Here is a 24,082-nt window from a genome sequence, read left to right as displayed (position 1 = left end):
TACAAACTTGGGGAAGGGGGCGGGGAGGAGGAGGAGGAGGAGGAGGAGGAGGAGGCTTGAGCGCTCATGTAACGTCTGGAGCGAACATTTGCGACTCTCAATTTATGGCGGACGAGGATATCGCCTGGTCACTTTCATTGGGTTCCAGTTCTTTGTGGAGCAGCTCGTAGGCCGGCAATTGCTATTCATCAAAGTTCGCTTGGTAGCATTATTAAAGTTACCACTGATGCACTAGAACCCACATCGATGCCCCAATGCTATCCTGCTGCTGCGGCTCCTTTACATTAGTTCCAATGTTTCAACATTCTTCCAACTTGATGCCAACTGTTGCCGGAGCTTGCAGAATGTTGACGGCTGAACTCATATAGGCAGTTTTTATTCCAATTCAACTTGAAACAAGCGCTAAGGGATCCAAGGTGAGGAGTCTTCAGGGCGTAACGATCATCCCTTCTCGCCAAGATGCGGTTCCCATTACATATTCTCTAGCTAACAAGTCTGCCCGTCTAGCTGCCTTCTGGAAACTTGGCTGACTTCATGTGCTTGGAAGGGATCTGAGATGAATGGGTGATCAAATCAGTTATGTGAGGCTTTCTGGAGAACTAGCTAAGAGGCCGCAAAGTGGACGCTGTTTCGGCCGAGGTCCATCTAGGAGAGGTTCAATCAATGCTAGATACTTTTTTATCTATTTTTAAGACTGATATCGAATTATCGGTGGCTGGTGGAAGTATTTCACCGTTCAAACAAGTCCAGCTTATAATCTATGTACATACCAAGTAGCACTAAGTGAGAAAACTACAGCTACTAGGATGACATGATAGTGATTATACTCTGGAAAACAACATCCCCTGGATCCTTAGTCGTTGTGACTGTGTGGCTGCGGGCTTTGAAGCACGCTTCACTCATTGCTTATACGTTCTATCGAGGGGTGATAGTCACGTCAATCCGATGCAAGATAGCAGTGCCATATGACATAGTAGATATACCTTCCACTCTATCCTTTTATTGGGTCAACTGGCGAAGGCCGGACCCGGGGAACTGGAAGGCTTGCCAGAAGGCTAAGGCTAACCAAACGAACCCTTATCGATAAGGGCAAACGGATCGATTTCGTCACTGCCGCCAAGCTTCTCTGAGATTCCATCATGGAACGCGCCAGGAAATTCTTCCTATACTGCACCACCTGAGCTCCAACTCCAGCAATTGATAAATTATGCATTGAACCACCCCTCAAACTCGCTGTCTCGGCACGGCTTGTACATCTTACATTTAATTCTTTGCCTCAGCAAACCTTCTATGCCTCTATCCCTGCATTCCGCAGCCACTCAACAGCATCTCCCCAAATCATCATGTTTTCCGTCATTATCCCCGGCCGACCCTGCCTGACGGACATCGTCGCCGTCGACGCGCAACCGAACGGCCAACCCACCAAATTCGCCTTCACCTTCCCGCAGACGCCCGCCTTCGATGAGCTGGTCGTCTTCTTCCTCCCGGGCACCGTGCTGCCCCCAGACACCGCCGCCGCCATCTACCTCCAATTCCCGGAATCGGTCGCATCATCATCGGGCCCGCAGTTCCGCTTCATCGGCGCCTTAGCCAACGAACGGCCCTCCGCCGTCTTCAAAGTCCACCCGCCTTCCCCGGAAACGGCGTCCTCGCTGTCGTCCGCGCTGGTCACGCTGGGGATCTCGATCGAGCCCGTGCACGCGGTCGCGCCGCAGCTCGCCGCGCTGGAGGCGGAGGAGAATAACAACCCGGGGTTGTCGATGGCGCTGACGACCCCCGCGCGACCCCCGATCAGCACTAAGGTCCTGGCGCAGCGGATCATCGGGAACGCCTTCAATTTCCTGGCTAGCTTTGCGTCGTCGGATAAGGGCCAGGATGTGGTGCCGCTTAAGAGCTTTCAGGATTGGTGGAAGAAGTTTGAGAGGCGGGTGGATATGGATCCGTCGTTCTTGGAGAGGGAGGATCCCACGGCGACGGGGTGAGCTGTCTGCGTTGTCTGTGGGGTGGGGTTTGTAACTCGATAAAGGAAATGATTTTTCTTCTCGGGGGTTGAGGGAGGGGGAGGGGGAGGGGGGTTTGGGTTTGTGCATGTGCTTGATACCACGCTTTTTGTGTATTGCAAATGATACCATTTTACCTGGCTTATTTTCCGGGGTTAAAAATTCAGTCAAAGTGAATTTCGGCTGTATGGGGACAAAGCCAGTCTATAGACATGATCTACCAAATCTATGTATCGCAAGTTCACCGCGCCCGATTCGAGTCTAGATGGGCGGATGGGCGGGCTGTCGTCTATTTAACCGGCCAAGCCGGGGCTTACCTCGACTCAATTACGAGCTTCAAAAAGGCCACCGTGATCGCCACCCCATCATGCGGCAGCCCCGCCCGGCCGGCCGCGTCCTTGGCCATCTCCGGCGAGAACAACCCACTCGCCGTGCGCAGGTTGATTAGTTCGTCCATAATATCCTCTCGGAACTCCGGGTGGCCCTGCACCGTGATCAGCTTTCCGGGGATATACATGCCCTGCACCGCGCACCGCGGCGAGGAGCCCAGCGAGACCACCTCGGATGGATATCCGTAGGCGATGTCTTGGTGCATTTGGTGGATGCGCTAGTAGCCCAGTTAATTAGTGAACCCACCAACTTGCCCCCTTCCTCTGGATGTGAGGGCGATTGGGGAAAGGCATTGGACTTACCAATTTCTCCCTCCCAAAGAGTTCCCGCCCCTGCTCGGAGAGATCAACCTCGCAGACGGCCAGCTCCCAGCCCTCGGGGTTCCGGCCCACCTTGACGCCTAGGGCGCGGGCGAGGATCTGGTGTCCGAAGCAGATGGCGAAGATCTTCACGCGCTTGTCCTCGTAGGCTTTTCGCGTGAAGTCCACGAGCTTGAGGATCCAGGGGTGGTCGGCGAAGGAGTCGTGTTCTGTGGGGGTGGTTGATGAGCCGGGGTTTGGATGTGAGTCTTCTGGACTTTTGCAAAGGCCGGGAGGGGTTGTTGTTGTTACGCATGTTTGTTCCGTGCAGGACGTACATGCAGATGGATAGTGGTCGGAGCATGCGAGAACAACAACACTCCGGGTGAAAAAAGCAAAATGGGCAAGGCAGCAAGCAGACACTCACTTGAGCCACTCAGAACGATGGCATCTACATCGTCCAGGTTGGGATACTCCTGGGCCGTCACGACGTCCCAGCCGGTAATGTCCAGCCCGGTCTCGGGGTCCAGTCGGTCGGGCTGGCCGAGTGCGGCGGCGCTCTCATGCAGTAATTTCGCGAAGACGCCGCGGTAGCCTCCGTACTTGGTGTTTACTTTGTCGACGGGGGTGTCGCATTCTAGGATGGCGATGCGGAGTGGGGGGTGCATTGTTGATGGGGTTGATGAAGGAGTGATTTGGTGGAGTAGGGTGAGTTGAGGACGTATTGGCGATCGGTTGGGCTTGAGCACAGTTTAAAGAAAGGGGGTCTGGGATAAATTGAGTCAAAAGTGAAGTGTGATATACTTGTCGGGGAAGTAAGTTGATTGCGGGGTGTTCTATGGAGACGGAGCAGTGCCACCGAGGGATCCGCCACCGCCTTGCGGTGGTGTTGTGATCGCGGATAAGCTTCCCTCTTATCAATGTGGGGCCTTGGTCTTTGCAATCCTCTATACTCGAGAGAATGACATCGCATACAGCTTCTGATTCTGACTTGAGCAATGGTCCAATATTTCATCAAATCGACTTATGCACTCAAACTGCGGGAGCTTGGAAGACACCGAATCTGGCCTTCGCAAAGGCTAGTACTTCAAGCCAAGCACACCTCTCTCAACAGAAGTTCTGTGGAGCAATGGAGTGCACCCTGAAGAATAAGAATAAGAAACATACTGCCCCTCTTAATACTAGTCATAGCTTAGCCTTCTGAGTCTGTGGGGCGGGTTAGCTGTTGCAAGGTACCGAGTTGGGCTGACTACAACAAAGACCTCACTAGCATTATTTTCCCTGACCCGAGTAGTCCTCCTTTGTATTCCATTTGCTCATTGTTGTGATGGGGCCCAGAACCAGATCGGTCACCTCTGGATGGAGAAACGATAATCTCATATGCACACATGCCGTTTGTTCTTGTTGTCATTGTAGCTCATTGGAACTATCTAAGCCTGCTTGATGACTGACATGCAGACCAAACACGGGAGCGTATGCATTGCAAGTAATTCATCCACAGCGCAGGTCCCACAGGAATCAGCACGATTGTATCTTTCCAGATCTTGGGAAGGTAACACAGCGATTGTCATCTGACCACTTGTGGCACATAAGAACCTAGGCAGGGGGCATCCAACAATGGGCGTCTTTCGCTATCCCTATATATACGACGAAATACCCGAAGCTCCAGCCATTACCTTGCTATGTGGGACGAACCTCCTGGTCGTTTGAGTATGTGCTGTTCTTGCGACTCCTAGTAAAAAGGTATGCCAAGCTTGAAAGTAGACTCTTCATCATACTGCAGCATACCGCTATTCAGGGCTTGATATCAAGCCTCTAGGGGAGTTCCTTGCTTTTAACCTGACTCCCCATCTTATGATCATGAATGGAACTTGATTGATCTGTCAAAGTGAGGATACTCCTGTGAGCAAGGACCAATTTCAGATCTAAGTAGGAATTAATTGTGTAGAAATAGAAGTAAAGCGCATATGGGAGACACTGGCTGACTGAAGATGCTTTAAATCCGAGCTGACCTAGACATGCAATACTAGCTCACTGCACCACGGTCCACCCGTTGTTATCAGAATCTGGGCGTGGGATTTGGGCTACAAAATCCACAGTTTCTCGAATTTACTTGAATTCCATTTTCCACGGCAGTCGCTTCTCTACTTCTTTATGGACTCCGGGATTCTGTCAACGGATCAATCGAGGTTCAGGAAATCATGCCAAGGTCTTAGCCCTGATCCTTCTTCGCAACATATTGGTCTTTAGGTGTCTCGTTGGTCTGATTCTAAATTCTTTTTGGTGCATAGATAGCAAACGTTTGGAATATCCGGGGTATCAATCCCTCTTCGGGTCTATGACAGCATGACAGCCTAGGATGGGCTATATGGCCTGGGCTCCCTCATGCCTTCCCTTCTTTAAGTCGATATCGCTGCTTTCCTGATCTTCACAAATTCCATCGCCTACTGTTGACACAGACGTCACCTTCCACAATTTCTATCTTCGATGCCTCAACAAACTCAGCCCACAATAATCATACGGCAGGAGAACAACAGCGAAGCTCATCAAGCATCGATTCCACGCTGAAATGAACAGCCTAGTCATGGCAGCTGTTTTACTCAGCATCCTACTCAGGTCTTGCCTTGCACAATCTGCTGTCAACCTAGATCTCTGTGTATGTCTAAAACCATCTTACCGAGCTAGTTTCCCATTCAAATTACTGACTCGGATCCGCTATAGTGTGCAGCCCTTAACACCAGCGGAGTTAGCAGCAGAATAGCCTTCCCAGGCAGTGTTGCATACGAAGAGTCCATCCGTTCCTACTACTCCCTCAATGCCCGGCTACACCCTACCTGCATTGTTCAACCTCTCTCAGCGCAGGACGTCTCTGTTGCTGTTCGAATACTAACCACTTCGCATGTTGGGCCCTGTTTCTTCGCCGTCCGTAGTGGCGGCCATACGCCAACTCCCGGCGCCGCAAATATCGAGCCTGGAGTTACTATTGATCTCTCGTTGATGAATCATACTACTTATGACCCCAGCACAGGCACTGCTTCATTTCAAGCCGGAGCCCTCTGGGACTCAGTGTACGAGACTTTGCTAGAAAGTCACGTTACAGTCGCGGGTGGCCGTGTAGGGCCCATCGGCGTCGGGGGCTTTCTGACCGGCGGAGGGCTTTCGTTCTACAATGCGCGTGTTGGTCTCAGCTGTGACAATGTCCAAGGCTTCGAGGTGGTCTTGGCGAGCAGCGAGATCGTCTATGCTAATCGGCACTCACATCCCGACCTTTTCAAGGCCCTGAAGGGGGGCTCCAATAACTTTGGTATCGTGACTACGTTTCATATGGAAACCCTGCCTGCGGAAGATCTGTGGGGTGGCGCTCTTGTCTATAATATCTCTCGCGCTCCGGAGTACATCGCTGCGGCGACAAATTTCACCGATAATATCGCCACCGACCCGTATGGTGCATGGTATGGCATCTTCAGCTACAGTGCCACCACAGACCGAACCGATATTGTCGCTAGGTTGGCTTACGCAAGACCCGTGATGCGGCCTGCAGTGTTTCAGAGACTCTATCAGATTCCTAACATCACGGATTCGACCCGGATCTCGACGATTGTAGACCAGACCAAATATACTTATACATCTTACCGGTGAGGCTCATCTACCCCCGCAAGCACTGTCACAAAAACTCAGTTATAAACTCACATATACCTAGCGTCGACGGTCAAACAAGCACTTATCTCAACAGAGCAGACGTTATCCATCAAGCTGTCGAGATCCTCTCAAAGCGGATCCGGAGGGCAAAATCTCGAGCCCGCAGCAAGGACTTTAAAATTATCTTAGTGATGCAGCCCTGGGTTCCTCTTTTCTGGAAGGACAGCGAGGCGCGAGGAGGGAACGTGCTTGGATTGGTACGATTTAACGAAAATATGCTCAGTGAGTTATACTGCCTTGTACCTCCCATTATCCCGTCCCGCTCTTGTCATACCATGTTAATGCATACTAATCGTGCGTGAGCCACTGCAACAGATATCATCATTAGTTATGCCTGGAGCGACGAGGCGGATGACAGCCTGTTTCATCATCTCGCTAAATCTGGACGGGCGAAGCTAGACACGTACGCCTGGTTGACAGATGCATATAACGAATACATATATCTTAACTATGCCGGAGGCACCCAGGACCCAGTGCGTGGGTATGGACCGGACAATGTGAGATTCATGCAGCAGGTGGCCAGGAAGTATGATCCCGAGGGAGTCTTTCAGCATCTGGTCCCGGGCGGCTTCAAGCTCCCCCGAACTCATGGGCTTAATTGATCGGGGGTTTCTAGGGCTAGAGATTACTCAAACGAGTCATATGTCGTATGCCTTTTATCTACAAACAATCATCGAGATTGCGGGCGCGGGAGGGTGCTCTTGACAGCACCTTGTATATGCCGAAAGCTCCATACATGCACTTGTTAACATACGGCAATGACGGTAGAATATGTGATGTGCTTCTATTGTTGTTTTGTACCACTGTGACTGTTACAGTCCGAAAATATTATAAGTGTAGTGGTCGATACCATTTCATCCAAGAGTTTCCCTTGAGACTTCAAAGAGTAAGAAAAGAACCCAAGCTTGCGCTGCAGCTGGAAACTTAAACCTCTCGTCGAACAAGCTGGCTGATATGCAGGTCGCCTAGAGCAGCAGACCTGGGGTTTTGCTTTTGTTGCTGTGTTACAATGAGGTTCATGCAGGCGGGAGTTTCCCTGGAATATGAGTTAGGCATTTGCGTGTGTGTGCGTCACACGGCGAATGCGAGCTTTGAGGTCATTCTATATATTCGACTCGCTCGATTACCCCAGCTTGTTCGGGGATATTGATATTGAGCTGATAATTGAACGCGGCTGAATTGTGTTCATGATTACTTTGAGAAGCCGATGAGGTGGGGGTAATCTGACATTGACGACACTACACCTTGTACAGCCGGATAATCGACCAGCAGCAGAGTAGGCTCATGTTGACCCAGCGACCTTGAAGTTCAGACTTCTGCTTCCATGCGGGATGAGAGCCGAGATAACCAGGCTCAAAATACTCATAGTAAAGTACCGGCAATGGCAGCGGAGCCCCAGCGACTAAGCCCCATCCGGTTTAAGGCGCGATGCAACATCTGGGTCGGATGACTCCATCTCCAACAAATCATACTCCTTCATACTTCATCTGCATAGACCGACATCGGGTCTCACCTATAACCATGCTGGAACTGTATTCAACTCACGGCATACTACATCCGGCACACTACACACTGCATCTTCTCTCTCTGCACGAGGGATTTAATTCTCTGTCACCGGATATCCTGATTATAACAAAGACCCTGCCAACCACGAACCGGGTAGGTGAGGTTAGCTGCAAGGCCAAAAAAAATTTTGATCTAGCGGCAGGTGGTGGAGCTCTTCCGAGGCCCCCTTCCTTTCCCCTCTTTTTCTTGTCTCGTCCGAAAACTTGAGGTTGGAGACCGAGTCATAGTCATAATCTAGACAATCTACCGAGTATTCCTCCGTACGCAGTCATATTCGGAGGCTAGAGCGCTTCCACCCGTCGACTCACTCCTTCACCACCCGCCCCGTGCACTGCGATGGATCCTACCTGCGCCATGCATCCTTAGCTTCTCCCTCCCCCCCCCCACCCCGCTAGAAATCTCTCTCTCTCTCTCTATAAATTTCGCTTGTTATCGGATCCTGTGATTCAAGACCCCTTTGCAACCCACGTCTGGCTGCTAGTTTCCTATTTTCCTTTGCACAGAAAAGTTTTCTCTTCGTTGTTGCTGTTTCCATGAAAAGTTTTCAGCTGTTTTGGGTTTGAGAGATAGATCTTTCGCATAAAGATTAGATTCATACATTTACGCTGTCTCGCGATTATGACTGTCTCCCATGTGGCCTCTGATGCCACAGAATCAACACCGCTGTTGAATGGCTCACCATCCCAGCCAATTTACACACACACACATACGCACGATGCTGGAAGCAACGGGCCTGATCCAAACTTATTATCCTCTTCCTTCACCGCCGAAGACAGCTCCGCTTTTCTCGGCCTCACCAGAGTCACCTCAATCCCTCAAGGGCCTGATATTGAGCCTACCCTAGAAACCATTCCCCCAGCACCCGAAGATGATGTCAAAGACAACAGTGATCCGGAAGCGGGTCAGAGGCCAGAAGTCGACGACTATGCCTCGCGCTTCATCAACGTGTCTCCCATGCGATTCTGGCTCATCTTCGGTGGAGTTATGATGGGGTACATCATCGGATTCTTCGATTCCACCCTGATGGCCTCCAGCCACCCGGTCATCACGTCTCACTTCCACGCCTCGAACTCGGCATCATGGCTCTCGACGGCGTTCTTGTTGACATCCACGGCTTTCCTGCCGCTGTTTGGCCGCATCTCCGACACCGTGGGCAGGAAGCCTGTCTACCTCTTTGCCATCGCGGTTTTCTTCATTACTACCGCGTGGTGTGCGGCTGCCCAGAGCATGTTGAGTTTCATCGCCGCTCGGGCATTCTGCGGCATGGGCGCCGGTGGCGTCTTCTCGATGGGCATGATTCTTTCTAGTGATCTGGTTCGCCTGGAGTACCGAGGAGTCTACCAGTCTTACGTCAATCTCTGCCTTGGTCTGGGAGGCTTCCTTGGGCTTGCGTTCGGTGGTTATCTATGTGACCAAGTAGGCTGGAGGGGTGCTTTCTTGGTACAGCTGCCCTTCATCTTTATCTACTTCATTGTAGCCGCCTGGACGGTGCCTGCCGACCTGGGGAGGAAACGAGCCAAGACGGAGCGTCTGACCTTTATGGGCTTGCTTAAGAATATTGACCTTGTGGGGTCATTGCTCTTGGTGCTCGCCGTCACGGCGCTTATCATGGGGCTCAACCTGGGCGGCAATATCTTCAGATGGACCCACCCTATTGTCGTCACCTCGCTGGTATCTTTCGTGGTTTTTGCGATTCTGTTCGTCCGCTATGAACGTAACGTGGAGCGGGGAGTTATGCCAATTTCGCTGCTGCTGAAGGAGCCGCGTGCGAGTCTCATTTTCGGGAACTTCTTCGGGGCGATCTCGGTCAATACCATGGTCTTCAATGCTCCCCTCTACTTCCAGGCAGTCAAGCTGGCCTCACCTACAGACTCCGGTCTCAGGCTACTGGCTTCTACGCTTGCAGTGACGACCTCTAGTGTAGCGACCGGGTTCCTGATCACTCGGACCAAGCAACTAAAGCCGACGGTGATGATTGGTGATGTTTGTATGCTTATCGGAGGGATAGCGGCCGCCACCATGGGGGTGGGGACCCCGGATGTGATTGCGATGATGTGCGTTGCCTTGACGAGTCTGGGACAGGGATTCGCGTTCCCTTCGTTGATGGTCTCGGTGCTCGCGACCTCCGAACAAGAGGACCAGGCCGTGGCGACCACGACTCTAGGCTTGTGGCGGAATCTCGGATCTGTCATGGGCGTGGCAACGAGCAGCTGGATTTTCCAGAACAGTCTGCTCTATGAGCTTGACGAAAGGGTCACGGGCACCAACAAGGCCGACATCATTCTGCTGGTTCGCAAGTCTGTGCAAGCTATCGCAAAGCTGGACCCCCTCAGTCAACACCAAGGTAGGTCGATTAATGTCTAACACCGATTGTCGGACGGACTGCTGACACTTCTGCAGTGATCGGGGCATATGCCGCCGCACTTCGTGTGACGTTCTTCTCCGCTGCTGTGTGGGCTGCACTCATGCTTCTGCTTCATCTCCGCGTGCGCCTGCCCAGGCTAGGAAGCAAAGCATAAGTGATTCATCGAGAATTCAACCTGTATGATCGGTGGAGTGAAGTGGTATGCGAGGACTGTTTCTTTGCTGATGACTAACGAGTAGATGCAGCCGTTAATGAACTCCTGCTGGCCGTGACTGCGAAGTCCGATGTATTCTGGGGTCATATCAATCATATGAGTGATTCTGGAAGGTGATATACCCATTTAAAAGCATGTTGCATATTCAATAGGCACTAGAAAATAGCGAATGTTGTTATAGAAATGTACGGAGTAGTTTGTTGATTCCGAAATTCCGCGATTGCACCGGATTGTTTGCACTAGACCCATTGGGGTTAGCTCTCCATGCCACAGGCAGACCGACTTCCCCCGCAAATCTTTCGAGATCGCCGGCCGGCTTCCCTTTCATCCATTTATCCACACCTCCAGAGACGCTGTGAGCTGCATTTCAGTTGATGTTCGTACTCGCTGACCCGTCGAGTGTTGTTTCTATATTCTATGCCTATTCCCTGCAAGCTGACATTTGTTGATCTAGCCCTAGTGTCCACCACACGGTTTCCGAGCCTCACCTCAGCGGTCGATGCACATGCATCCATCTTCCAAAACCCGGTCTTTTGTGAATCTTCTCTCTACAGCACACTGTCGCCGGTTGTCCCGCCCCTCCCTCCGAGCCACCGCTGCCACATGTGAATCTGGTGCGCGGATCAGGAAAAGCCTTCACGGCGGCCGTCGATATTGTCACCATGCAGAGTCACCGTCTCTGGGGCTGAATTCGGGGCTTGTAGATGATCGTATCGGGACACCGAACATCCTCCAACTTAGTACGGGCATCACTCGATAAAGCCGGCCTGCTATGGCATCTACAGTCGACGACCATGTCTTGCCGACACTGGACCTTGACATTGTGCTGGACCTGACGGATCCTGGGGCGGTTGCGGATATTCCCGACCTGGAGTTGGACGACCAGAGCCCCTTCTTAGCGGCCGAAGTCACCACGCAAGGGACGACTCCGACCCCCTCCGACGAAGGCGGGGTCTCGACCCCGAACAGCGCTCCGGTGAACACACCACGCACGTCGGCTAGCCGCGGCCGACGGAAGGGCAAGGTCGCAACGAAGCCGCGGCGAGTCCGGACTGGCTGTCTGACCTGTCGAGAACGGCACCTGAAGTGCGACGAGGCATTGCATCAATGTCAGAACTGCCGCAAGTCGGGCAGAATCTGCCGGCGTGGCATCCGCTTGAATTTTATCGACACCCAGACCGCGACACCGCCGCACTGTGTGGTCCGTCTTCAGGGGAAAGGGATCACTTTTCGCGATGAGTCTCGGATCATCGCGTCTGAATACGTGGGCGGATTCGAGAGGTACCCTCCGCTTGTTGCTGAGGAAGCCGAGCCTCACGGCATGGCGGGATCGTTGAACTCGAACGCGCCCGCCACGGTGAAGGATAGCTATATGCAAGGGTTCGGGAATGCTCAGTCCGACAATATTGGCGCATCACTCAGCAGCCTTCCTCATTCGGCCTCGTTGTTCCCAGACCCAAGTACCTCGTATGCCCCCTTTCGGTCGACACGACATGGCCATATCAACTCGACCAACCATACTTGTCTCAACAACCCAGAGGAGGTGTTTCTCCTGCAAGTGTTTGTCGAAGAGGTTGGGCTATGGATGGACGCCATGGATGCGGTAAAGCATGTGAGTTTGGGTATTGTGATGTATGGCTCTGGCACGTAGCTGACCCCGCCAGTTTACCCAGGTATTGCCATTCCATGCCTTAGAGGAGCCAATGCTCTTTAAGGCTATTTTGGCTTGTGGTGCGCGACACCTGTACCATGTGAACCCATCTTACGGAGAGCAGAAGGCCGCGCTCTTTCATGACGAAGCTTCTCAGTATCTTCTGCGGTCCTTGCAGGATCCGGATCGCGACTCTGCTTTGTGTGCCACAACCGCCATTCTTCTGAATATCTACGAGCTGATGTCGGGTCGACCGATCCAGGGCATGAGCCATATCGCCGGAGCTCGAGCCTTGATCAAGGAATGCAATTGGGATGCAAAGACCCCTGGACTCGGGGGAGCGTGTTTCTGGTTGAACGTTAGCATGGAGCTGATCAGCTGTCTGCACTTCAACTGGGCGCTCTCTTGGAACCCAGACTCCTGGGGTGTTGATTTGGAGTTTGACCAGGCCCAGCCGAGTGTGGCAGGCAACGAAGAAGCCTGGACCCACAAGATGGTCTTCATCTGTGCCAAGGTCGCGAACTTCCGGTCATCGATGGGCCAGGACCAGGGCGTGGACGATCCCATCAGTGACGCACGGGTGAGCCAGCGATACCAGGAGTGGTGTACGTATAACGAATGGTGCGATCAATGGGTTCGGGCCGTGCCACGGTCCATGATGCCGGTCGGCTATCTTCATTCCTGGCAGACGAACTCCAAGTCCGTCTTTCCGGAGATATGGTGAGCCTTGCTGTTTGGGTTGCTGGGTTTTGTGTCCTAGACTAATTCGTGAAGGCTCATCAAACGCTCCACAATCGTGGCTCAACTGCTATACCATACCACTCGCATTCTGCTGACGAAAACGAACCCCGTCGAGTCCGAGTTCAGCGCGGAAATGCAGACCATCCAGCAGGGCCACGCGCGAGACATCTGCGGGATTGTCGCCCACTCGAAGGATCGGTGAGTTTTGTTGGTACATCGCCTAATTCCACTCCACATGCTAACCTTTTCTTGCAGGGGCGTAGCGAGTCTGTCCATCCGGTTTCTGGCCATCGCCGCCGGATGTCTCGTGACGCGTGAGGCCCAGCACGAGGTCTTCGAGATCTTGGACCACATCATCAAGGAGACGGGGTGGCGGACGGAGAGCGTCAAGAACGAGCTGCAGGCGGCGTGGGGGTGGAGCAGCCACCACGGCCCGCCCATGGCGACGTCGGAGGAGATCGTGGCCATGTTTGGGAGTGGGGATGGCCATGACCATCCTGATGCGCCCCTGCGGCCGTGCCACATCTCGCCGGAGTCGAAGATCGTGGGGGTGGTCAACCCACTGATGGCGTCGGCAGATTTCTCGATGGAGAACCATCCGTACCAGGATCATTATGTTGCGCCGCATCGAGCGTTGGGGGGGTTTTCGTTTGGGTTGTAGGTGTGGGGGGTAGCGTGGGTTGTAGTCATGGGGGTTTGATTGTAGTCTACGAGTGATTAGGCGTTGGTAGGCGTTGGTTGGGGTTCTTGGGCGGTATTCAGCGAGTGTAGATATTTGGTACTCTAGAGTGTACAGTAATTTAGCATATTCCAGGCTTTGGTGAAATTTAGACGTGTTCATATTGCAACCTCTTTCTGTGTCTGAATTTAAGGTACTGTGAAACATAAGAGCTAGTCAACCTGCGTAATCTTGTCCCAACCTTGTAGAATAATATAAGCTAGAAGTTGAATCCCTTACGAGCCGGGGTACATACACAGTACAGTCCATCCAACTCGGAACGCCAAGACCGCCCGCCAACCGCTCATCCGCATCCCCATCGCAAACCACACTGCAGCATGAACCCAACACCAACTTCCATACATACATCTGCCTTATACTATCAACCCTGAAATCCCACCCTCACCCATCACTTACCACCAATCCCAATTCCTTGCTCCCCCCATAATTTATATCCAATCAAACAAATGCAATGACACCACCTCAAACTCAACCCCCCGCAACACCAACCTACATCCTCCGCGGCCACGCCGCCCAGATCCACAGCCTACACATCTACCACCACAACCTGCGCTTACTGTCCGGCGACGCCGACGGCTGGATTGCCGTCTGGGATCTGGTCTCGAAGCGGCCCGTCGCCGTGTGGAAGGCGCACGACGGCGCCGTTCTGGGTGTTTATGCCCGGTTTCGTGAGGATGGGAGTAGTGGGAGCAGTGGGAGTAGTGGGGTTACGGAGGTTTTTACGTGGGTTTGCCCCTCCCCTTCCCTTGCTTTTTTTGTGGTCTGTTGTTTTGTTTTGGTCTGTTTGGATTGTTGAGGGTTATGCGGTTTTTGAAGGGTTTGGTTGCTGATTAAAGATAGACATGGCCGCGATCATAAGTTGAGGGTGTGGCGGTTTAGCGTTGCTGAGGAGGTGGAGTTGCGGAGGGGATTGCCGGTCGATTTTGGGGGTGCATTTACCGCGGGGGTAGAGGATGGGGGCAGGCAGCCGTGGTTGGTGCATTCGCTGCCTGTGAATGCGTTGAACTTTTGCGCGTTTGCCTGGGTGGATCTCTCCGCGCTGCCGTCTGGGCCTGCGTCTGTGCCTTCGGATGGGGATGGCGATGGAGGAGCGGAGGCTGAGCCTGAGCCTCCGTCCCAAGACAAGCCCACCTTCACCTCCATCCCCACCTCCCCCGTGCTCATCGCCGTCCCCAACGCCCTCAACTCCGGCGCCATCGACCTGTTCCACCTCCCCACCGAGCGACGCGTCTGCACCATCCCCGCCGACGGCGAGGTCAAGACCGGCATGGTCATGGCGCTTACCCTCTTTCTTTGCCCCGCGGAGCGGGCACTCCACGTCGCGGCCGCGTACGAAGACGGCAGCGTGATGGTCTTCCGGTCTCCCATCTCCGTCCAGGGTTTAACTCTGCAGCAGCAGGGCAGTGCACCGACCTGGAAATGGCAGAAGCTGTACGCGAGCCGCGCGCATGACCAGCCGGTTCTATCGATCGATGCTGCTCCGTCTGGTCAGTGGGTGTTCTCGTCCGCGGCGGATGCGAAGGTCGTTATGCATCCTTTTCTGCGGAAAGCTGGCGCGGGGGGGTTGGCGAGTGAGCAGCCCGTCAAGGTGGTGAAGACGCGGCATGCCGGGCAGCAGGGGTTGAGGGTGCGGTCCGATGGGCGCATCTTGGCGACGGCCGGGTGGGATTCCAGGGTCCGGGTTTATTCGTGTAAGACGCTGAAGGAGGTGGCGGTTTTGAAGTGGCATAAGGAGGGGTGTTATGCTGTTGCTTTCGCGGGGGTTGGGACGGGGGATGGGGATGGGGATGAGGGTGAGGGTGAGGTTGAGACTGAGAATGGTGTTGGCGCCAGTGAGCGTACGCTTACAGGCCTTAATGGCAAGGGAGGAGGCCTGGCGGCCGTCCATCGGCGACTACGCAATCATAAAGTCCAGAATACCCACTGGCTCGCTGCTGGGTCCAAGGATGGGAAGATCTCGCTGTGGGATATCTATTGAATTGGTCTGTATCCGTGAATCTCGATTATTTACATGCTCATGCTTTTGGTCTTGTTGGAGGAAATGTGAAAAAGGTGATGAGGTTAAGCAAGATTGAACTCGTTGGCCCCCGCCATATGCTCCTTCATCTTGGCTCTCATCTTCTGCGCCGCCAGAGACACATCCGCGGCGCCCCGGTCCCCGTCATCCTCGCCGGCCTTGCGCTTCTTCCCGCCCGCCGTGCTGCTGCTGCGCGCCGCCTTGAAGTCCTTCTTGGCGTCGCTGCTGCTCTGCCGCAGGCCCGGCACGTTGATCTTGCTGGGCCGGTCGCGCAGCGCGAAGCTCTTGGCCAGATGGCCCAGGTGCAGCTCCTTGATGTTGAACATGTGGCGCTCGCTGGCGATGTGGGTCGCGTAGGCGCGGATGTGCGACTGGTACGCGCGGCGCGCCATCTCCAGGTACTGCGGGTGGTCGACCGCCCAGCGCTCGACGTCCATCTGCCAGTCCGTGGTCTTGACCTCCCAGTCCTTGCTCTGCGCCTGCACGTTGCCGCCGAACCCGCGCTTCAGGATGTCGTCCGCGTTCAGCCGCGTCAGCGCCTTGCCGCCGTCGCGGTACCCGCGCTTCAGGATGTCGACGTAGTTCTCCTCGCAGCCGGGCATCAGGAAGAGCAGCGCCCGCCCGTCGCGGCCCAGACGCGCCGTGCGCCCGATCCGGTGCAGGTGGTCCTCCGCGCTGAACGCCGGGTCGTACTCAACCACCAGGTCGACGTTGGGCAGATCCAGACCACGCGACGCCACGTCCGTGCAGATCAGTACCGAGGCCTCGCGGCTGCGGGCGAACGCACCCAGCGTCGCCGTGCGCACGTGCTGCGGCAGCGAGCCGTGGAGTCGGTGTAGCATCACGGGGTTGGAGGGGTTGGAGAACGCGGTGGCCAGGGCGACGGTGCCGTGCTCGTTGGGTTTGGTGGTTTCCTTCTTGTCGTTGTCGGATTCGTCATCCTCGCTCGAGGAGGAGCTGTCGTCGCTGTCGGAGCTTTCGTCGCTGTCCTTCTTCCCCCGGTCTTCCTCGGCCTTCAGCTTGCGCGTGAACAGCTCGTAGTGGAAATCCACCGAGTCTGCACACGAGACGAAGACAATCGCCTTCATCACGGAGCCCTTGCGCATGAACGTCCGCTTCAGGAACGCCGTCAGCGAGACCAGCCGCAGCTTGGCCGCTACGATCGCGTAGGACTGCTTCAGCTGCGCGGGGACGCGGAACGCCTCGTCCTCGTCCTTCTGCTTGATGGCGTCGGGGTCCTCGTCGGCGGGGTCCGCCTGCACGTGGATCGCGTCCTTCAAACTGATCTCGCCCAGTTTCTGCACGTTCATCTTCAACGTCGCCGAACACAGGATCGTCGTGCGCTTGGCCGGCACCCCAGGGATGCGACAGGGCCGCTGCCGGGCGTCCAGCTTCTGAATAATACCCTGCAGCTCCTTCTCGAACCCCAGCTCCATCAACCGATCACCCTCGTCCAGCACCAACCACCGCACATTACTCACATCCAGCGCCTGCGTATTCTCCAGATGATCCGCCAACCGCCCCGGCGTCGCGACCAGGACATTCAGTCCTTTCCGGAGCCGCGCCTTCTCGGACTTCTTCTTCTCGCCACCAATCACCGTGCCGGCCACGATCCAGTGCGCGCACCGCAGCAGCCCCTCCAACACGACCGCGATCTGCTTGCACAGCTCACGCGTCGGCGCCAGCACAATGGCAAACAACCCACTATCACGATGCACGACCGACCCCTCCCCGCCGGAGGAGGAGGCCGCCCCAATCGCCACCCCGTCCTTCCCGCCCGCCGACGCCTTGGAGATACTCATCAGCCGCTGCACCAACGGCAACAGATACGCCATCGTCTTGCCCGACCCCGTCTCCGCCTGAATAAACGCATCACTCTCCTCTTTCAGTAGTTGCGAGATCGACGCCTTCTGAATCGCCGTCGGCGCCTTCACGCCCAACTTCGTCAGCAAATGCGCCGCCAGCGCTTCCGACAACCCCAGATTCGTAAACGTATCCAGCCCATCGATCAGCGGCGCGTTCGTCGGCTTCGCCTCCTCCACCTCTTCCTCTCCATTTTTCGGGTCGGCCTCCTCCGCATTCTGCGGCAGGGGATTCTTGGTGAAAAGCGAGGAGACGAACGGCCGCGCCGACTGGTTTTGATTTCCGTGGCTGTGGTTGTTCGGGCCGGAGTTGTTATCGTCCGTCCGTTGGCGCTTCACCGGCCGCGACGATACGGCTATACGGTTGGGGTTCTTGCTCTCGGGCTTGGGGGCGTTCGGGTCGCGCGGCGTCTTCCGGTGCGCGGCGATCTTCTTTGCGCTGAGGCGGTCCCGCCATGTGCCGCCTTTCACTTTGGTGGTTGTTGGGTTGAGCACGGTGTCGCCTCCTAGGGTGAAGTTTAGGAGGAGGCCGTCGTCGGCCATTTTTTTGGGAGGTGAGGGGGGTTTGTGGGATGGGCGGTGGTGTTGTTGTTTTGTTGATTTTGACGAGTGATTGGGGTTGTTGGGTGAGTAAGTTCGAGTTGAGTTTTTTGTTGCTGGTTTGTTCCAGACCGTTGATTTTCTCTGAGGCGGTCGGGTTGCGGTTGCGGTTGCGGTGTTCCGGAGGGGAACAGCCCAGGAGGAAGCTTTGCGGATGGGAAATTTTCTCGGGCCGAGACTCCTTCCGAGCCCTCTCCATGTGCCCTATTTTCCTTTCTTGGTATGCGCTTAACGCGCAAGATTTGGGGAGGTGCAAGTGGATGGTTAGGGATTGGGAATCTCAATATGGGTGTTGGATTATAAGTCAAGGGTCTGTATTTAGTCTAGTTTACATTGTATCAAACATCTTTTCTGGGTGATTTTGGGTATATGTACTGTACTGTTCGGTATAGCGCTTAGAACCTGACCCGAAGCAAGCAAGCAGCTACGCTTGGGGTGCAAAGATCAGATTATCAATCAGTCGCACGGGCACCTTGCCCTCGCCCAGCCCGCAGTCTTCACCAGGCGCAGTCTCCTCCAACGGCGCCATCTTGATCGCGCCACTCAGAATCGCCCCCTTCTCGGGGTCGACGACCTCCAGCTCCTCCAAGGTCTCCGGATCCGCCAGCGAGATGTAATCGACCTCGAACCGCGCGCGCTGTTTCGGGGCCAACGCCTCCTGCTCCCTGAGGACTTGCGCCGTAACCTCCTCCGCCGCCTCCAAGATCTCCCGCCGCTGCACTTTCTGCCCTCCTGTATACCGCTCCTCCGCCGCCTTCAACGCCCGATACAGCACCAACCCCACGCTCCGCCTTCTGCTCCCGAGATACACATTCCGCGAACTCATCGCCAACCCATCGGCCTCGCGCACCGTCGCCCCGATCTTGATCTCCGTATCCACGTGGAAGTCCTTGACCATGCGCCGGATCACGACAGTCTGCTGCACATCCTTCTGCCCGAAATACGCGCGCTCCGCGCCCACGATATTGAACAGCTTCATGCACACGGTCGCCACACCCCGAAAGAAGACGGGCCGCGCCGCCCCCTCGAGCTTCCGAGCGATGGGCGTGATCGTCACGAAGGAGCCGTCGCCGTCGATCTCTGAGGTCGGCGGCAGCGACGGGTACATGACCTGCGCGGTCGGGGCGAGGATCGCGGTGATGCGGCCTTGTTTTGGGGAGGCGTTGTTGTTGTTGTTGTTGTTGTTGTTAGTGGTGGTGGTTTGGGTGGTCTGGGCAAGCTCCGCGTTCAGCGCCTCCAGCTTGGCGACGTCGCTGTCCCAGGTGCGCGGGTAGCTAGACAGATCCTCGTTCACGCCGAACTGCGTCGGGTTCACGAAGATGCTGACGATCACGTCCGTGTTTTCGGCCGCCGCTTGTCGGATCAGGGACAGGTGGCCCTCGTGTAGGGCGCCCATCGTCGGCACCAGGCCCACGGTCCGGTTGGAGAGGAGGATTTCTCGGCGGAGGGCGCGGAGCGGGGGCACGTCCCGGAAGACTTGGAAGGTGTGTTGTTTTTTGGGAGGGGCAGGGGTTGTCATCGTGCTGGAGGTGGTGGGCTTGAGGCGGGTTGCAGCGGCTTTTTTGGAGTGTTAGTATGGGTTGTGGTGCATGAAGCGAGGTGGATGTGCAGAGGAGATGGGTGCGTACTGGAGAATTGCCGTCGTAAGGTGAACATTGTGTCTGGGGGTTCCGGTGAGAACGATTGAGGTGTTGGATGGATTTTTGGGTGGCTGTTCGGTCTGGCGGATGCGATGAATGCTTCTTTGCCTTTGCGGGTCCCCGCTGTGGAGCTGTTCTGTTCTGTCTGCCACTGTCTTGGGGTGACGCTTCAAGGGGACGGCGGTCGACAGGGGAAATGGTCAATGAAGTTTCTGGAGGAAATGGCCTGGGTCAGATCATCTGGAAATGATCGTATGGATGCTCTGCGGTCCATCCCGAACCACGCAGGCGCAAGAGGCGAGAGGCGAGGAAAAGGTAGAAGGGGGATCGTGCTGATGGCTGCTGCGTTGACCTCATCCTTTGCCGCTGCTTCTCTCCATTGGGTTTAGTGCTTGCTGATACAGTACCGTCACTTTCACGTGAGCACATCCGAGGTAAGTTGAGTGAACTTACAGTTACAGTAAGTTAACGGTCAAGCCACTCCGTACTCTGGGGAAATAGCGCGGAGATCGTCCCTTTTCTCGTTTCTTACTCCAATTCTCTCCCCTCTTCTCTTTCCCCCTCCCAGCATCGTGGAGCTATCTGATCATGGCTCCAGCTCTCTACCCACTTCCTCTCACCTAATCATCTTATCTTCATCTTCATCGTCATTGCCTGATGCTTTAACGAACCGTGTTGAGCTTGATCTCCATCCCTGTCCGACCAACAAACAATTCCCTCGGCGTTCCCGCGTATAGCACCACCACGACATCCCCCCCCGAATCTCAACCACAATGCCCTCCGACACCAACTCCCCAGTCGGTGAATCCGCCCCCGACCTCGAGATCGCCGGCAACAAGCTCACCATCCACCCCAGCGGCGTCACCGGTGGGCCCGAGCCCCAAGATGACCAGATCACCGAGCGCAACCTCGTCCGCCACATGGCGCGCTTCCGCGAGAACCCCTTCGATTTCCTCCGCGAGGTCAGCCTCTACATGTCCGGCACCGGCTGGCGCGCCTACGACCAGGCCATCGGCCAGCCCATCTTCTACCCAGGCTTCTCCGAGCGCATGAAGTCCCGAATCCTCGCCAGCCCGCTGCTGCAGGGGAAAGTGAAGGAGCTGGCCGAGCTGCGCCTGGCGGTGGAAGTGCAGGAAGGCCTGCTGGACGTGGTCCCCGGTCCTTCGCGCGACGCGAAGAAGGTCCACCGGCGGACTGAGATCGAGACGCACCTCAAGGAGGTGGTCGACTCCATGCTGGAGAATATGATCTGCAAGATGGAGAGCAAGCGGTTTATTCGCGGCGCCTACTATGTCGCTACGCAGCTGTTGACGAGGGCGTATCATCAGGGTATGTATTGGGCAAAACGGTGGTTGATATGGGTGCTGATGTCGGGTAGGGATCCATGTGTCTAGCGAGGAGGTCCTTCGGTTAAGGTCGGTGGCCGAGGAGGCGGCGCGGAAGAAACGGTCCATTGTCTTCCTGCCGTGCCACAAATCCCACGTCGACTATGTGTCGCTGCAGTTGATCTGCTATCGTCTGGGGATCGGGCTTCCGGTGGTGGTCGCCGGTGATAATCTCAACTTCCCGCTGGTGGGCCCATTCTTGCAGCATGCAGGTAAGATTACGGCTGCTCGGCTTTTTTTATCTGTACGGACGGCTGACGGATGGTGGGCGCAGGGGCGATGTGGATTCGTCGGAGCTTTGGGAATGATCCGCTCTATAATACTGTCGTGCAGGCGTATATCGACACGCTACTGCAGCAGGGGTTCAATTTCGAGTGTTTTATTGAAGGTGGTCGGTCGCGGACGGGGAAGCTGCTATCGCCCAAGTTTGGAATCCTGAGCTTTATCCTGGATAGTGTCTTGTCGGGCCGGGTGGAAGATACGATTATCTGTCCTGTCAGCACACAATATGACAAGGTCATCGAGACTGAGTATGGCGCCAAGTCTTGGTCCGTGGCTGTTGGCTAATCGCGACTCCAGGTCCTACATTAGCGAGCTGTTGGGTCAGCCGAAACGAAAGGAGAACCTGGCGGATTTTCTTTCCTCGTCGTCCGTCTTGTCCTTGAAGCTGGGTCGTGTCGACGTCCGATTTCACGAGCCATGGAGCCTGAAAGAGTTCATCGCCCAGCAGTTGACCCGGCTCCCGGATCAAATCACCGAGATTGGAAGCCAGAAGCTGAGCAATGTCGAGAGAGGCCGCATCTTAAGGTCGTTAGGGTACCGGGTGCTGTCAGATATCAACAATGTGTCGGTCATGATGCCCACCGCTCTGGTCGGAACAGTGCTTCTCACACTGCGTGGCCGCGGGGTGGGCAAGGGCGAGCTCGTGCGACGCGTCGAATGGCTCTGTGAACGGGTCAAAGCCAAAGGCGGCCGCGTGGCGCACTTCTACAGATTCCCCACCGAAGTGGTTGTCGATCGCGCACTGGAGGTGCTGGGGCCGCAGATTGTGGGCAAGGTGACCGGACTGGTCGAGCCGACCTACTACGCGGTGGACCGCTTCCAGCTCTCCTTTTACCGCAACATGACGATCCACCTCTTCATCACTGAAGCCCTGGTCTCGGCGGCCATGTACACGCGCATCAAACAAGGCGGCGGGCCGTCCTACCAGCGCATATCTTTCCCCGAGCTCATGAACCAGGTCTCTTTCCTGTCGCAGGTACGTTCTTCCCGCTTTGCATAGCCCATCCACTAACAAACCCAGCTATTCCGCGGCGAATTCATCTTCCCGCCAGAAGGGTTGACCACAAACCTGGACAAGACCCTCCGGGGCCTGGAGAAGGACAACGTGATCATCGTCAGCCGCGACCCCTCGTCGGGCAAGCCGCTGACCGTCGAGCTCAGCGAAGCCGAGCGCCAATGCGGCCGCGAGAACTACGACTTCTACTGCTTCCTGATCTGGCCCTTCATCGAAGCGTCGTGGTTAGGGTCGGTCTCGCTACTGGGACTCACGCCGCCCTCCGACTTCCCGAAAGACGTATGGATCGATCTGAGCAAAGCCCAAGACAACGCCCAGCTGGTGAGCCCCCTTTTCCCTTTTTCTTTTTCCATTCCGTTTCTCTCCAGGAATGCAAAACTCACTTCCCGTACAAAGCTCGGCAAAACCCTCTATCACCAAGGCGACCTCTCCTACTTCGAAGCCGTCAACAAAGAAACCCTCAAGAACTCCTACCAACGCTTCGCCGAGGAAGGCATCATCCACATCGCCAAGAGCAAGGGATCCAAGGCCTCCTCCGTGCGCCTCGCCCCGGAATGGACCCCGGAACGCGATCCCGCCACCGGCCAGGTCCTCCCGCGCGGCCGCCTGTGGGATTTTACCGAGCTGATCGCGCAGTCGCGACGTGAGGGGTGAGTTTATCCGCCCAACCCCCCCTCCCCCCCCCAAAAAATCTTCCCAGAAAGTCTTCGGGGATTGTGGACCCTTATCCTTTTACCCAGGAAATCAATCAATACTAATTTTTATGCCTGTGGCTAGAAAAAACCGCCGCGACGGCGCAACGGTCTCCTCGCGCGTCATGCGCATGTCCGACCTCGTGGGCCGGCGGCTGTTCGAGGACGCGACCGCCGGCCCCACTCCGGCCGACGAGGTGGATTTCTCCGTCCAGCAGGTGCGGCGTAAGGCGATTGCGCCGACGGCGAAGCTTTAAGTCATTTTTTAGGGTTAGATTGGGTAGGGTTGGGGGCTGCGTTGGTTGAGTATAAGGTTTTATACCCGCGTTTTCTTTTGGAGTAGCATGTCGAATTTGCATATCAATAAAGTATATTATACCATCCTCGACGCAGAGGTGGGAGCTACGCTACATACTTGAATCATATCGCTCTGGCATATACTAGCAGGCTGTGAACAACCGTATAGTATTTACGTCACTGGTCTTTGAAATGGACTTGACTTTCAGATTCGTGGCAAGGGATGGCTATGTGGATTAGACGGATGCTTTAGTCCGCTGCATCTTGATTGTAGGTTGCACTGTGTTTGAGGAAGTAAATGAATTCAACTATCTCGGTCATATGGTCAGCATGGCTCAACCCACGCCACAGAAAGAGCGTTTTGGAAGCCGAGTCGACAATCTATCCTATGTCCTGCTTGGGAGTCAACGGCTGGTTCAAGCTTACCCTCTTTTCGGATAGATGCAGTAGATCCTGAATGAGGCTGATCATGAAAGTAAGACGAGATGGGATACCTTGGAAATGGATTGTCCTCGGATCAGCATTGTTGGGTAGGGGGTGGGTGCAGTCAGTCAAGGCTACAACGAGCATCCGTCATATGGACATATCGGATATTCCGATTCAACAAATCTCTAACTTCATCGTCACA

The 24,082-nt window shown here is 55.2% G+C and overlaps 9 protein-coding genes across 9 annotated transcripts; 6 read left to right on the top strand and 3 right to left on the bottom strand.

The window, feature by feature from the left end:
• The first annotated feature begins 1,145 nt into the window (after nt 1-1,145).
• On the top strand, nt 1,146-2,065 carry ASPACDRAFT_121267 (OPI10 family protein). The gene has a single exon (XM_020196424.1). The coding sequence runs from the start codon at nt 1,344-1,346 to the stop codon at nt 1,980-1,982; it is 639 nt and encodes a 212-aa protein (XP_020055042.1). The 5' UTR covers nt 1,146-1,343; the 3' UTR covers nt 1,983-2,065.
• Nucleotides 2,066-2,158: 93 nt separating this feature from the next.
• On the bottom strand, nt 2,159-3,447 carry ASPACDRAFT_79507 (type 1 glutamine amidotransferase). Its single transcript, XM_020205425.1, has 3 exons — nt 3,117-3,447; nt 2,693-2,919; nt 2,159-2,607 (listed from the first exon to the last, which is right to left on the bottom strand). Exons 1-3 carry the CDS (start codon nt 3,355-3,357, stop codon nt 2,314-2,316), a joined length of 762 nt encoding a protein of 253 aa, XP_020055041.1. The 5' UTR covers nt 3,358-3,447; the 3' UTR covers nt 2,159-2,313.
• Nucleotides 3,448-5,410: 1,963 nt separating this feature from the next.
• On the top strand, nt 5,411-6,990 carry ASPACDRAFT_30727 (uncharacterized protein; the record flags this gene model as incomplete). The annotated part of the gene is made up of 3 exons (XM_020199756.1): nt 5,411-6,324; nt 6,390-6,610; nt 6,704-6,990. Coding segments are annotated over 3 exons (1,422 nt in total), but the record flags the coding sequence as incomplete, so codon positions are not given.
• A 1,351-nt stretch (nt 6,991-8,341) lies between these two features.
• On the top strand, nt 8,342-10,759 carry ASPACDRAFT_121263 (putative MFS multidrug transporter). Its single transcript, XM_020196423.1, has 2 exons — nt 8,342-10,298; nt 10,355-10,759. Exons 1-2 carry the CDS (start codon nt 8,573-8,575, stop codon nt 10,471-10,473), a joined length of 1,845 nt encoding a protein of 614 aa, XP_020055039.1. The 5' UTR covers nt 8,342-8,572; the 3' UTR covers nt 10,474-10,759.
• Nucleotides 10,760-10,854: 95 nt separating this feature from the next.
• On the top strand, nt 10,855-13,771 carry ASPACDRAFT_121261 (Zn(II)2Cys6 transcription factor). The gene is made up of 5 exons (XM_020196422.1): nt 10,855-10,909; nt 10,988-12,145; nt 12,198-12,904; nt 12,959-13,123; nt 13,181-13,771. The coding sequence occupies exons 2-5, from the start codon at nt 11,306-11,308 to the stop codon at nt 13,584-13,586; spliced, it is 2,118 nt and encodes a 705-aa protein (XP_020055038.1). The 5' UTR covers nt 10,855-10,909; nt 10,988-11,305; the 3' UTR covers nt 13,587-13,771.
• A 344-nt stretch (nt 13,772-14,115) lies between these two features.
• ASPACDRAFT_15933 (WD40 repeat domain-containing protein) lies at nt 14,116-15,642 on the top strand (the record flags this gene model as incomplete). Its single annotated transcript, XM_020197157.2, has 2 exons — nt 14,116-14,387; nt 14,505-15,642. The coding sequence occupies 2 exons, from the start codon at nt 14,116-14,118 to the stop codon at nt 15,640-15,642; spliced, it is 1,410 nt and encodes a 469-aa protein (XP_020055037.1).
• Nucleotides 15,636-18,450, bottom strand: dbp7 (putative ATP-dependent RNA helicase). The gene is made up of 2 exons (XM_020198778.1): nt 17,445-18,450; nt 15,636-17,408 (listed from the first exon to the last, which is right to left on the bottom strand). The coding sequence occupies exons 1-2, from the start codon at nt 18,084-18,086 to the stop codon at nt 15,726-15,728; spliced, it is 2,325 nt and encodes a 774-aa protein (XP_020055036.1). The 5' UTR covers nt 18,087-18,450; the 3' UTR covers nt 15,636-15,725.
• On the bottom strand, nt 18,422-20,085 carry ASPACDRAFT_1881505 (pantoate--beta-alanine ligase PAN6). The gene is made up of 2 exons (XM_020198242.1): nt 19,772-20,085; nt 18,422-19,700 (listed from the first exon to the last, which is right to left on the bottom strand). Exons 1-2 carry the CDS (start codon nt 19,797-19,799, stop codon nt 18,568-18,570), a joined length of 1,161 nt encoding a protein of 386 aa, XP_020055035.1. The 5' UTR covers nt 19,800-20,085; the 3' UTR covers nt 18,422-18,567.
• A 232-nt stretch (nt 20,086-20,317) lies between these two features.
• ASPACDRAFT_121257 (lysophospholipid acyltransferase family protein) lies at nt 20,318-23,601 on the top strand. Its single transcript, XM_020196421.1, has 7 exons — nt 20,318-21,112; nt 21,162-21,380; nt 21,443-21,698; nt 21,748-22,426; nt 22,472-22,786; nt 22,862-23,115; nt 23,243-23,601. Exons 1-7 carry the CDS (start codon nt 20,557-20,559, stop codon nt 23,412-23,414), a joined length of 2,451 nt encoding a protein of 816 aa, XP_020055034.1. The 5' UTR covers nt 20,318-20,556; the 3' UTR covers nt 23,415-23,601.
• Nucleotides 23,602-24,082: the final 481 nt, after the last annotated feature.

This window comes from Aspergillus aculeatus (genome assembly GCF_001890905.1).
Source record: "Aspergillus aculeatus ATCC 16872 unplaced genomic scaffold ASPACscaffold_10, whole genome shotgun sequence".
NCBI classification, from domain to species: domain Eukaryota; kingdom Fungi; phylum Ascomycota; class Eurotiomycetes; order Eurotiales; family Aspergillaceae; genus Aspergillus; species Aspergillus aculeatus.
This window is presented reverse-complemented; position numbering and strand designations above follow the sequence as displayed.

Excerpts from the sequence above, each read along its gene's own strand:
- ASPACDRAFT_121267 (XM_020196424.1), top strand. The coding sequence starts at position 1,344 with ATGTTTTCCGTCATTATCCCCGGCCGACCCTGCCTGACGGACATCGTC.
- ASPACDRAFT_79507 (XM_020205425.1), bottom strand. The coding sequence starts at position 3,357 with ATGCACCCCCCACTCCGCATCGCCATCCTAGAATGCGACACCCCCGTC. Across the intron at positions 2,920-3,116 it reads CATCGTTCTGAGTGGCTCAA|AACACGACTCCTTCGCCGAC; the intron begins GTGAGTGTCTGC and ends CCACCCCCACAG. Across the intron at positions 2,608-2,692 it reads TCTTTGGGAGGGAGAAATTG|CGCATCCACCAAATGCACCA; the intron begins GTAAGTCCAATG and ends CTGGGCTACTAG.
- ASPACDRAFT_121263 (XM_020196423.1), top strand. The coding sequence starts at position 8,573 with ATGACTGTCTCCCATGTGGCCTCTGATGCCACAGAATCAACACCGCTG. Across the intron at positions 10,299-10,354 it reads CCCCCTCAGTCAACACCAAG|TGATCGGGGCATATGCCGCC; the intron begins GTAGGTCGATTA and ends ACACTTCTGCAG.
- ASPACDRAFT_121261 (XM_020196422.1), top strand. The coding sequence starts at position 11,306 with ATGGCATCTACAGTCGACGACCATGTCTTGCCGACACTGGACCTTGAC. Across the intron at positions 12,146-12,197 it reads CCATGGATGCGGTAAAGCAT|TTTACCCAGGTATTGCCATT; the intron begins GTGAGTTTGGGT and ends TGACCCCGCCAG. Across the intron at positions 13,124-13,180 it reads GTCGCCCACTCGAAGGATCG|GGGCGTAGCGAGTCTGTCCA; the intron begins GTGAGTTTTGTT and ends CTTTTCTTGCAG.
- dbp7 (XM_020198778.1), bottom strand. The coding sequence starts at position 18,086 with ATGGCCGACGACGGCCTCCTCCTAAACTTCACCCTAGGAGGCGACACC. Across the intron at positions 17,409-17,444 it reads CGGCGGGCGGGAAGGACGGG|GGGTCGGTCGTGCATCGTGA; the intron begins GTGGCGATTGGG and ends TCCGGCGGGGAG.
- ASPACDRAFT_1881505 (XM_020198242.1), bottom strand. The coding sequence starts at position 19,799 with ATGTTCACCTTACGACGGCAATTCTCCA. Across the intron at positions 19,701-19,771 it reads CTTACGACGGCAATTCTCCA|CCGCTGCAACCCGCCTCAAG; the intron begins GTACGCACCCAT and ends ACTCCAAAAAAG.
- ASPACDRAFT_121257 (XM_020196421.1), top strand. The coding sequence starts at position 20,557 with ATGCCCTCCGACACCAACTCCCCAGTCGGTGAATCCGCCCCCGACCTC. Across the intron at positions 22,787-22,861 it reads CCCAAGACAACGCCCAGCTG|CTCGGCAAAACCCTCTATCA; the intron begins GTGAGCCCCCTT and ends TCCCGTACAAAG. Across the intron at positions 23,116-23,242 it reads GCGCAGTCGCGACGTGAGGG|AAAAAACCGCCGCGACGGCG; the intron begins GTGAGTTTATCC and ends GCCTGTGGCTAG.